At 35.4% G+C, this 12,701-nt stretch overlaps 1 protein-coding gene across 1 annotated transcript; it reads left to right on the top strand.

Annotated features, from left to right (window-relative positions):
* Positions 1-11,047: 11,047 nt before the first annotated feature.
* LOC108483469 (21 kDa protein-like) lies at positions 11,048-12,022 on the top strand. Its single transcript, XM_017786891.2, has one exon. It carries the CDS (start codon positions 11,169-11,171, stop codon positions 11,820-11,822), a length of 654 nt encoding a protein of 217 aa, XP_017642380.1. The 5' UTR covers positions 11,048-11,168; the 3' UTR covers positions 11,823-12,022.
* The last annotated feature ends 679 nt before the right edge of the window (positions 12,023-12,701 follow it).

Raw genomic sequence — 12,701 nt, 5'->3', positions numbered from 1 at the left:
AGGGGTGCCATGTAATGGGGTGATATTAATTACTTCTCCAAAAGTTTTGGGTACAATTCCCCATATGATCTGAGGAATAGGGTGAATTGTCATCTCTGGATTGGGCCTTGTTGGTCTTGGTTCATTTCTGGGTTGGCTTTGAGTGGGTAGAGTGTTTTGTGGGAATGTGGTGACGGGTCTTTGGTTGTTGGTGGCGTATACGGGGTAGGACGGATGTGGTGCTTGGTAGTAAGGGGTTTGAGGGGGATAATAGAAATTTGGGGTGGATAATTTCGAGGTTGGGGTTGGTTAGGATACGAATTGGGAATGTAACGACTCTCGGTTCCCACCATGTGGGTTTCGGTTCTTTTTCCTTACTGATTCTTTGCTTTCTTTGAGCCTTCCGATCCTTCCATTCTACCACTTTTGACGGCATTCTCTATGAGTTCACCGGATATTACGATATCCAAAAATCCTTCGTAGCACTTCCCACCAACTTGTCATAGAATGGTGCTTTCGAGTATTGATGAAAAGGACCGTTATCTCGCCTTAGTCGATGGAGGCTCCACTTGGGCCGAGATATCTCTCCATCTTTGCGCGTACTGTCTAAAGGATTCTACTGGTTTCTTCTCCATCATCTGCAAGGTCATACGGTCTGGCACCATATCCGATACATGCTTGTATTTGCTCATAAAATGTCGACGCCAAGTCCTTCCAAGATCGAATCTTTTCTCTACTAAGTTGATTGTACCACCAAGAGTGACCTGTTAGACTATCTTGAAAGTAATGTATGAGTAGTTTATCCTCATTCACATAACCATCATTTTTCGGCAAAACATGACCAGATGCGCCTTTGGACATCTTGTCCCATCATACTTCTCAAAATCAGGCACTTTGAACTTCGGGGGCAAAATCAGATCAGGTACCAAACTGAGTTCTTTGGCACCTAGTGCGGAGAAGACTTCAGTGCCTTCTATCGCTTTGAGTCTTTCCTCTAGACCCCTATATTTTGCGTCATGGTTATCCGATTTCAACTTGGCTACCTCTGCTGGGTCATCCAGATCCGGGACTAGTGGATTAGCGGGACTAGCCCCAGGTTTGACGCTAATATTCCTTGCCCCAAATTAGTGGGTGGAGTAGGTGGCATAGGTCGATGTTCCAATCCAAAGGTTCCCTTGAGTATACCCTCTCTGTGTTGTATATGCGAGCGGTGGAGTGAATCTTGGGGGATAGAGTGGATCCTGATCGTGGTGAATTCTTGATCGAGACTCCTCGATGTCAGGGCTCCGCATGGGTCCTTTTCCTTTAACTAGAGCTGACATCATCTCCATCATCTTGGCCATTTGATCTCTTTGCTCGAGTGATTCCTCTCGAGATCTCACCATTAGGTCTCTCGTCTCTTGTTGCGATTTGGCCAGTTGCTCTTGCAATTCTCTTTGAGCCTTTTCCATCCTTTCAATTCTCTCATTGAATTCAGCTTCCATCACTCTAGCTTGTCGGCGCGTTTTATACTGATGACGTGGTTCCAGTCTTGTGGTATTACAACTGCGAATTATATATTTTGTCTTCAGCGACCGAGTATGGGATATGCAATGTATGGATGAATGCATGAATGAATGCACGAATGTCAAAATGTTAATATGTTAATTATGCAAGGAATGCAAAAAATTGGTGTTAATTTCAAGGTAGCCCCATATTTAGGCATTTCATTTATCAACATAGTCTATTACACAAAGTTTCCATTTTTCCAACGGTTACACAAATTTCCTAGCCACATTGCCTTGTTTCTTCATTTGCTCTAAAAACTCTGATATGCTCAATCTTTGGCTCGGAGGGAATTGGCAACTGAGAGCTTCGGCTTCATCTGATAATTGAACAACTTGTATAGCCGCTTTGCGAATTTCATTGATCAAGAAGTCGAGTTGCATTTCTTTTTCTTTGAGAGTTCCTTCATACGCGTGAATGTCCCTATCGTACTGCTCACTCTTTTCTTCTAGAGTCTTCAAGAGGTTATCTTATTGTTGTTGACGAGATTGCAGTATATTTTCTAGATCTCGTGTTTTCCTTTTTAATTCTTGATGTTCGGACTGACTATTCGCCAATTCTGCAGTCACTATTTCATACTCGGCGTTTTTCCTTCTTAACTCCATCACAGCGCGCGCAGCGTTTTCTTCCTCTTTCTTTGCTTTTCCCTTCCAAAACTCCATTCCTTCTTTGATATTGCTAATTTCTTCCTTCCATTCTCATTGTCGACTTGCCCAACCCGCTATTCTTTATAGTGCTTCTTAATTTCTTGTTTTCCAAATGAAGGTCCCTTAAGTCGTTTCTCACAATCTTGGCTTCTCTTTGTACTTTTTCGCTTCTGGACCTTTCAACCTTTGAACTTCAATCTTCATTGATAGTTTTCTTCTTGAAGGGCACTAAGGTCCCGAGACATCTTGGCCTTTTCTCGTTCGAATTCTTGTCTTGCCACTTCTAGCTCAGACGGCGTTTCCTTCGAGAAAGGATTCTGGATGGGGTGGTTTGTTGACGAGATTTGCTGACTATTTACCCGTTGCTTCCTCCATACGCCGTAATCTTGGGTAAGGGTATCAGCATACAAAGCTAATTCCATGAAATGAATTTCCTTCTAAGACTTTGCGGTGTCTCGGACTCTCTTCATATATCCTTCACCCATGAAAGAAACTCAAACTCGTGCTAATCCTCCGCTTGCGGGAGGAATTGTCGTGAAGAAAATTGCCTTTGGACCAATAGCGGAGCATATCCAACTCCTCCCCATAAATCAAGTAAAGGTACCCAATCTTGGCTTCCACATTTGTATAGCGAATCAAGGACGAATCCGTGGTGCTCTCCATGTTATATCCTCGGCGAAGATTCGAAGATCGATACCCAATGTTGCTCGGTGACTTCCTTCTACCATTCTTTCTTGAGGAAAGCTTCTAGCGGGGAGAATGTTTTAGAAAACATATGGAATGGAGTCGCTCTACCTTCCGTAAGTGACTCAAAATCCAAACATTGAGCAATCAGCGCATCCGATAAATCGTCCCTCCCTTTTCTTCGACAACTACTCGGGGACACGAAGGTTTCGCTAGGATGGTTGGGACAGGTTGACTCCTTGTTTTAACCTTTCAAGAAATCAACTATCGCCACTTCGAGATGTCCGAGAACCTTTGGGAAAATAACCAAACCATAAATGACCAAAGCGAATAGATTTACCCTTTTCAAAGATGTCGATGGTTCGAGTCAAATCTCGTAGGAGGACCATGGAATGCAAATGGTTTCGTTCTTCTTTTTATCTGTCTTTCAGCCCATGCATCGGTCATGTCTGTCGACCTCACTAACTTTTTCTTGAAGGTCATCGGCTTAGGCTCCTTCACATATATTTTGCCAATTGTACATTGTCGATGCGGAGTAAAGCAGCATACTCTTCTATAGTTGGAGTCATGTCTTCTTGATTGAAGGTGAAACACTGATAAGCTGGGTCCCAGAACCGAACCATGGCTTGAATCAACTGTTCATCTACACGGATGGTGATCAGGTGAGCTATATCTCCATACCTCTCAGTGAAAATGTCTCTAATGTCTGAATCCCACTGATTCCAAATTTGAACCAAATCTTCGAGGTTATTTCGGCGAACATTCACAATTATTTGTTCGGGCAAATTGGTAGCACACCTTTCCACAAGACTATCCCACTTGTCCCTCTGAGTTTTTAGAGACCAGTCCCGAACCACGGCATTCTTCTCGATCATTTGTGTAATTGACTCCTCCATCAGAAACCCGTTTTTTTGGCAACCAACCTTTAATCAACACCTTCCTAATATGATGCCTACGATGCATGATGAAAATAAAAAATAAAAACAAACAAACTCGGTTAGTAAACACAACAATTATAATTTGAAAACAAATTAAACTACCCAATCCAATTCTCTTGAAAGGTAAAAGGCATTTTCCCGTGTACTTATTTTGGTGACTATAAGCGGACGAGGTTCGTCATGGCTCTAATTGGATAGCTCGTATGGTTCATTATATGCGCCTCGGTTCTAGACAGTACTCGAATTGCTCATACTATCATCTACTAAGATTAGCACGAAGCCTCGGTCATAACCCATCACAGCTCACGAGTTCAATTCGAGGATTACATTTACTTATGCTTATGCGGAGGGACAAGTTAACTCACGAAAGCATAAGTCATATGTAACCCGAAAGTATTCACTAGCCTGTGCGGAGGGACGAGTTAACTCACGAAGGCATAGCGTTTACTTTCACTTAAACGGACAGAGCCCGGGTAGAGAGCTTTATGTTATGCAAAATGCAAGTGCACGGTGTGTGGGAGAAAAACTCATAAACCTTTGTGTTTTACTTAAAGGAACTAAACCAAAACCATAAAAGTTGAAAACTGAAAAACAAACAAATAAGCAAGTTAGAAGAGATACAAATGCAGGAATTTTGAAAACGAGATTTTCGGATCACGACCAAATATTTACTTTGAACAAGGAAATTTGAAAATTTTAACAACACATGCTTAACTCGACTCGACTCTCAAAAATGCGTCCCCAGCGGAGTCGCCAGCTGTTGCGACGAAAAAAAATTTTACGCTTGGTCGCTAATTATGGTGATTTATTAAACATTTGAAAACCAACTTCCGATTTTATTAACAAAGGGAGTCGCCACCGATCCTTTTTATAGGTGTGATCGGACACCTAATAAAATTATTTTAAAACAAAAGAAGGCCAAATTTAGGTCTACGTGAAAGTTCGAGAGAAAATTGGGGTTCGAGTCGATTCTGCGAGGAAGGTATTAGCACCCTCACGACGCCCAAAATTGGTATCTCATAAACATGTATTGACTTGATTTTCAAAAATACGAGTTCAATATAATATTTAATCGTGATCCGATTGAAAAATAGGAATTTTAGTTTTCGATTTTTTTTAGAAAGGGTGTCTTTCACAAGTCGGCAATTTCACCCAACATAGCGATGAAATCGATAGCTTAATATTAAATCGGTACATTGCCTTATTTTTGAAATTAATTAAAACATGAGAAAAATATTCCTAAAGTGAGAAATTAAAATAGATAAAGAACGCAAAAAAAAATGATATCATTAATGAAAAATATTAACATGGAATACTAGAATATTAAAATAACAATAATAATGATATTTACAAAATAGAAACAAGTCATGTACTAATAATAAAATAGGAAAATGATATATTTGGTAATAATAATATAAAATAATAATATGTACATAAAAATACATATATATGTATATATATATAATAAAAGTATGTAATAATAATAATAATATCTACAATAAAAGAAAATATTGGGAAACGTACATAAAAATATATACATAAAAATTTACAACAATAATATAAAATAATGATATGTGCAAATATATATATATATATATATATATATATATACATATGTATATAAAATATACACTAATATAATAATAGTTATAATAATACTAGCAATAGTAATAATTTGTAATAATAATATATACACAATATGGAATTTAAAATATACATATATATATATATATATATATATATATAGTATTTAAGAATATATACATAAGAAATATATAACTAATGGCATATATACATAATATATATATATAATACACATAATATATATATATATATATATATATATATATACATATTAGAAATGATAAAAATATTAACACACTACATAAGTGAATAAAATATAATAATAATACTAAAATAATTGATTTAAATAGTAAAATAACTAAAAGGATTAAGTTGAGCTAAAAACAAAATATTTGGGGCAAAATTGAAATAAAAATAAAAGGAAAGGACTATATTAAACACACGCTGAAACATCGGGGACCAAAACAGCAAATATTCCTTCCCATAAAATGCAGACATCATTGTGGACTAAATTGAAAATCGCGACAAATTCGGGGTCAAATTAAAAAACAAAAATGACTTAATTGTAAGTAATAAAAGCGGAAGGGCTAAAAGCGCAATTTGCCCTTCCTTTAAAAAACACGCGGATCCTAGGCGGGTCGGGTCGGGTCGAACCGGTCCAAGTCAAAACGACGTCGTTTTGGGGTTAATGACAACCCCAAAACGACGCTGCTTTGGAGGGCTATATAAGGCCAAAATAACCCAAAAAATCATTTGAAGGAGGGAAAGAAAAAAAGGAAGAGAGAGGAAGAGAGAAGGAGAGAGAAGGAGGGGAAGGAAATCCGGTCAGGCGACCGGTCACGGAGGCTCGCGGCGTGGCACCCGCCACCGCACACCTGTTGCGAAAGGTAAAAAAAAAATCTTTTTTTTTTTTATTTTATTTTATTTATATTTTATGTTTTAATATATATAGGTTAAAAACTTAAAATCGGATTAAAATAAAATATAAAAAAATCACCTTAGATTTTTTGTTTCTTTAATCTCTAATTTGAATTTGTTTTGGGTCGTTCTATTGTTTTTTTTTTTTTTTTTTGCTAGAAATTTTTTCTGGAAATTTTTTTGGTGCTGGAATTTTTGTGGATTTTTTTTGCTTCCCTCTTTATCTCTTCCTCCTTTCTTCGCTTAAGGTTTCAACACCCATCATCACCGGCGATTCACCGTGTTTAACGGAAAGGGAGCGCCACGTGGTAGATCCGTAATACTCTTTTCTTCCTTGATTCTTTTTCGTTTTAAAGTAAGTTAAAGAAAAAAATAAAACAAAGCAAAGATAAATGAAAGATTGAGATAACAGAGAAAAATTGAAGTTCACCTTCCGAGCTTTCCTTTTTTGTGTTCTTGATATAAACTTTTTTTTTTTCCCTTTTTTGTTGTTTGGGTGGCTTTATATAGCCTAATTTTTACATACTTTATTATTATTCTCTATTCTTGCTTCTGCTTTTGCTTGTTTGCGGGGCATGGGCATGGACAATGGGGTGTGTGATGGTGTTGGTGGCGAAAAGATGGGAGAATGGGAATGGTGCCGGTGGCGCATAAAGATGGGAGAGTGGGAAGAGGCAAGTGGGAGTCTAGGGTTTTGGGATTGGGCTTAGATGTTGGGCTAGGTTAATTTTAGGTTTTGGGTTTGAGGATGGGTTAAATGGTTTAATGGGCCTGGGTATTTTGTAAACGGGCCAAAATTGGCCTACAACAGGTATTTTGTTCAATGATGGTCTATACGTAATTTGTTGGGTTAGCCACTTATCTTGGCTTGTTTAGGATGTCTAGTTATGACTTGTTGATATGTGTAATGTTGATTGTAGATTGACATAGAATTGGGTGTGAAATATGGCTTATAAAATGGCCTATTTTCGTCCACACGGGCAGAGACACGAGTGTGTGTCTCAACCGTGTGTGGCACACGATCAGGTGACACATCCATGTGACCTCTACAGTGTTGAAAATTTTAAATATTTTCGAAAAAAATTTTGAGTCTTCGACTTAGTCCCTATTTGTGTCTAATGTGTAATTTGGGCCTCAAGGGCTTGTTTAAGGGACAATATGTATGATATTGATTGGTTTCTAATATAAATGCTGGATGAAATGAAATATCTGATAATTAATTAACTCCGGTAATACTCTGTAACCCTGATCTGGCTACAGATTCGAGTTAGAGGTGGTGTTACATACTTGAATACTGTGGTTTCATCGATAGTCTATGTTCTATTCTAATCTAAATTTTGATGGGTTTTGATCATTTCAGTGGGTTCCAGCCTGTTTCGACTAATGCTGATGCATACCAACCTGTACGATTACCAACTTGAAATACCAAATACACCTCCCTTCTTCAATGGCTCTTAGCATTCTACCACTGTATGAACCGCCACCTTCTCCTCCTATTTCTTTTGTCCACCAACATGTTCCCACCTGTTTAGATTCTTTACAAACTTTAAATCATGATTTGTATGGTCAGCTAGTCTTGGTTTGAATAGAGAATGATTATAAAAATTAGCTCAATAGAGTCAATTACGCTGATCAATTTGAGTGAAACCATGTCGGGTTCTTTTTGTGCAAATGATTTTGAAAAGTTTTCCCTTTACCTTAACAACTATTCTCTTTTTGTAAATAAAAAATAATATTAGATTGAATTCAAAATTTAAAACTATTGTTGCTTAAGTAATTATGATTAAGATGAACATCCAATAAAGTTGAAGCTTCAGATATCTCCGTATTATACCTAGTCTCAATCAAAAGAATGCATTCAAGCGTGCTTACATTCTATGATTTTTGTCTCATGCTTAAAAGAGAGATAATAACAATCTTTTTCATCCCTCTCGGATGGTATTAGGAAGCTAGCTATATGCAAATGCTTAAACACCATGGTCGTATTGTCTAGGCCTTAAAGGGTAAAACAAAAAACCTTTTTAGCAACCCACAAATAGGTACTAATTTTAAATGAAACCCTAATCACATGAGCAGAATCTCAGTGCTAAATTTAGCGGAGTGACCTCTCCACTGTCCAAAAAGATGCTGGAAACCAATAGAGAGGAGGGAATGGTTGGGTTGGGGCCCTACAGTCGGTTAAAGCAACGGAAAATATAGCACGCTTCACTGTAGTGGGTGTAGGAATAATGATCTGGAATGGGCAATGTTTTAACCTCCTAGCTAATTTAATTAACTAACCCCTTCACATAAAAAACTATCAATCAAGTGTGGTCGGTTACTTCACCCGCCCCCCACTTGGAAAATAAGTACGGCTGCTAATATCACGTATTTCCTACTTTTCAATCTTATATGATTCTAATAATTTTCTTTAAACATAACTATGGATTTATGATCTTAGCTTTAAAGTTTTGGGTTTTAATGAACTATTATTTAATTATATTCAAATAAAGTTATTAGTATTTATTTATAAGTCTATTATTTTTACTTTATTTAATGATAAAATGTTGAGTTATTATTCATTGTACATAAAATTTATACACTGATAGTACATCAAATATATTCCCTACTTATAAAATTATTTCAAGTGATATCTTAAATAAATTGATATTTAATTATCTCATACATCAATTATAATAATATAATAATCAACATGTAATAAAATACAAATCTTTTATATCATTTAACTCAAACTAAAACCCATTAATTTGTAATGTTTTGGTTAATAACTGAGTATTACGTATTTCTGATAAAGATAAATAAAGATTCAGAGTTACATGTATGATAACTTGAAACCACTCTAATTACTTAAATAATGTACAAATAGCAAGAAAAATTAGGCAGCAAGGCACAAATTGTTATGGTCCATCCGTACTCAACCACTTGCATGTTTTATTTATATAAAAGGTGGGTGAGGAAGTGTGAATCGTTCATCAACGCCTAGTAGACGAATGTGGAGTGTCGACTTCTGGTTGATTGCTTGGTGGATGCACCGCCTCCAACCAGCCGCAATTTAAAACCCATCTTTTTATTTTTCTTTCATATGCCGCAGTTTCACACTTGCATGCTCCACTTCTCTTCGTCCTGACTTGTTAAATGTTTTTACTTATTCGTGCATTAGCATTAAATAATTTATGACAACTTATATCTACCAAATTAAACAAGATTCTTTTTAAAATGTCAGTTTAAAAATAAAATAAAAGCTTACTGTTTACATATATTAATTTGAGAACTCTAACCTTACATATAATATAATATTTTGGGTTAAGTGCATCATGTGTTTAAATTAGGGTTTAAAATTTTAAATATTATAATCAGGGGCAAAGTCAAAAAAACTTTTTAGGGGGTCGAATAAAATTTTAATTTTTTATAGTTTATATTTTTATAATTTGTAAAGGATTAAATCGAATTTTTATAATTTTAGGAGGGTCAAAGTGTAATTTTATCTTTACTAATTTAAAATTTTTAAAAAATTTCAAGGGCCTAAAATGTAATTTTATATTTTTGGGGGCCGAGCCCATGCCAGCCCCCCAGTTTCGCCCTGATTATAACATATTCTAATTAAGGCCTTAATGCATTAATATTATATCAATTGGGTCCTTTTGTTAGCTTAACTATTAGCTTGGGTATTAAATGTTAGCTTAAAACATATTTAAAACACTTGAATCAAATTGTTAATGTGTGTGTTCTTATTATATAAATAACTTGGATTTGACATGTTAAAAAAGAATAATCCATACGACAGGTACCACATGTATATTACGTGTAGTCTACATCATATTCAAACTAGTATCTAATACTTAAATTGACAGTTAGACTGACAAAAGGGCCTAATTGATATAGTATGAATTATTTAAGGGCTTAGCTAGAATAATTTAAATCTTAGAGATCAATTTAAAATTAAGTTGATAATTTAAGTCTGTTTGATGAAATTAATCCTTACACTTTAACCCTATGTTGGGGCTGTAGTATAACAAGGGAATGAATGGAAAGTAAAAGAAAGCAATACATTTTCTCATGTTTGGATAATTTCTTTTATTTTAAGTAAGGATATTCATTTACAAGTTAAAGAAAGGAAAGTGACATTTCTTTCTTGATGTAAAATACCATTTTATCCTATAAATTTTTATAATTGAAAAATCATTATAATTAGTATTTCTTTTACTTTCTATATTTTAACCGGACAAGGGTTGTAAATATTACTTCATTTTACTTTTTACATTTTAACCAAATAAGGATGAGATTTAAATAAAACATAATATAAGAAAGAATTCACACATAGCATATAGTAAAACTCAAACTCAAGTATTCAAAATCTCATAAAAACAATTATTGAATTATAATCGGATTATAAATACACAAAGAACTTATATTTGACATACAAGACATGTATAGATATCTTTATACAATTATAATTTGTTTTCGAAAAAAATAAGGTTAATTATTTTTAATACATTGTCAAAAAAGTAGATGTATTTTTTTTTTTTTACCCATACCCATTTAAAACCCTGTTAGAAAAATATAAAACTCCACTACTTTGGTAGTAAATAATTTTAGGAAATTTTCTATATAACTCACATGACTAAATCTGGTAGTCACCAATATATTATGTAGTCAAGGCAGGAAAGGAAAAGACAACAATGGCATAGTTGAAAATTTACAGAACAATAATGGGTAAGAAAGTAAAAGAAGATCCACTCAAGACGCTACAAAAACCATTGCTGTCCTCTCACTCATACCGTAAGTTAACAGAGCAACCACCTTCCGGACATCAACACGATTCCCAAAATAACTTCTCTTGCTCTGAAAGAATACGTTTTAAGTACCCACAGGCATGAACATCAAACACCCCCTCTCTCCCCTCTTCCTAACCTTCCTCTTCTTCTATCTCCACCCTATCCCAACCCTGTGTTCCGCCGACTACGACGCCAACACCACCACCCCATCAAACGCCACTGATTTCATCCGTATAAGCTGCTCCGTCACCTTATACCCCGACCTTTGCTTTGCTTCCCTTTATGGCTACGCCAACGCCATTCAACAAGACCCAGCTCGTCTAGCTCGTACTGCCATTGGTGTTAGCCTCTCTAGGGCCCGTCACATGGCAGCTTTTGTCTCTAACCTCTCCCGTGAAGCAGACTACGGTGCCGACCCACGAGCCAGCTCCGCCTTACACGACTGTTTCTCCAACATGGATGATGCCGTGGATGAAATCCGGGGCTCCTTGAATGTAATGCGGCGGCTTGTGAATCCGGGTTCTGAGTCTTTTAGGTTCCAAATGGGGAATATCCAGACATGGATGAGCGCTGCTTTAACGGACGAGGAGACGTGTACGGATGGGTTCGAGGATGTGGGTGACGGACCCATGAAGACGGCGGTGTGCGAGAGAGCGGCGAATGTGAAGAAGTTTACTAGCAATGCGTTGGCATTGGTTAATAGCTATGCAGAAAAGGGTACACATAAGTTGTTGAATGAGAAAAATGTATAATTTCTAATAACTGATAGTTCTTCTTGATTGCTTTGCTTCATTTCAACTCTTTTTTTTTTCTGTACAGTGATTTTGAAGCGAGTCTGTTTTATTTTTCTGGGTTGGTAAAATTTGGATTTTACTATGTTCTTTCCATAGTGACAGAGAACAGAAAGCTGCATCTTTTTGTTTGTTAATGGAACTGAGTTTGCCGAGTTAAACACTGAGTGTAGTGAATTTTTACAGAAAGCTGCATTAATTTGAATGAATACATTACAAATAATACATACACAGCTAAAATGAATCACTATTTACTCAAAAGCTAAAATCAATGAGTACAATCAAAAATTTCTTTTCTTAAAGCACCTTAATTGCTATAAATTAAAATGGTGCATTTAATAATTATGCTAGATTTCAAGGACCCACACCAGTACTTTATTAATTCGTAAATCACTTTCTCTTAAAAGTGTTTCTTTTCTAATAAACAATATCATTTTGTTACAATATTTCTTATTATATTCCATAATTCAAATTCACATGCAGTTATAATGTTCTTCACTCAACCTTTATTTATTTAATTATTTAATTTTGACAATGTTGACTACTCGTGATTTTACTTAGGATAATCATGCGCATCACATGCATCAAAATAATCTTATTATAAAGGTGTAATTGAGAATTTTATCCAAAATTATCTAACTAATTAATCTTTTCATTTTAATTTATCAAATTTTTGTCTTCCTATTTTACTAAAATTAAAAATTTGAATGGATTTTTTTAATTTGTTAAATATATAAAATGATTAAATGATCCTCTAATATAAATTACTAATTTTCAAGTCTAATGATTTAATGGTAATATTTAATATTGTGATTAAGTTGGGTTAACTTTACAATTTTC

This window comes from Gossypium arboreum, chromosome 2 (assembly GCF_025698485.1).
Source record: "Gossypium arboreum isolate Shixiya-1 chromosome 2, ASM2569848v2, whole genome shotgun sequence".
Classification (NCBI taxonomy): Eukaryota; Viridiplantae; Streptophyta; class Magnoliopsida; order Malvales; family Malvaceae; genus Gossypium; species Gossypium arboreum.
This window is presented reverse-complemented; position numbering and strand designations above follow the sequence as displayed.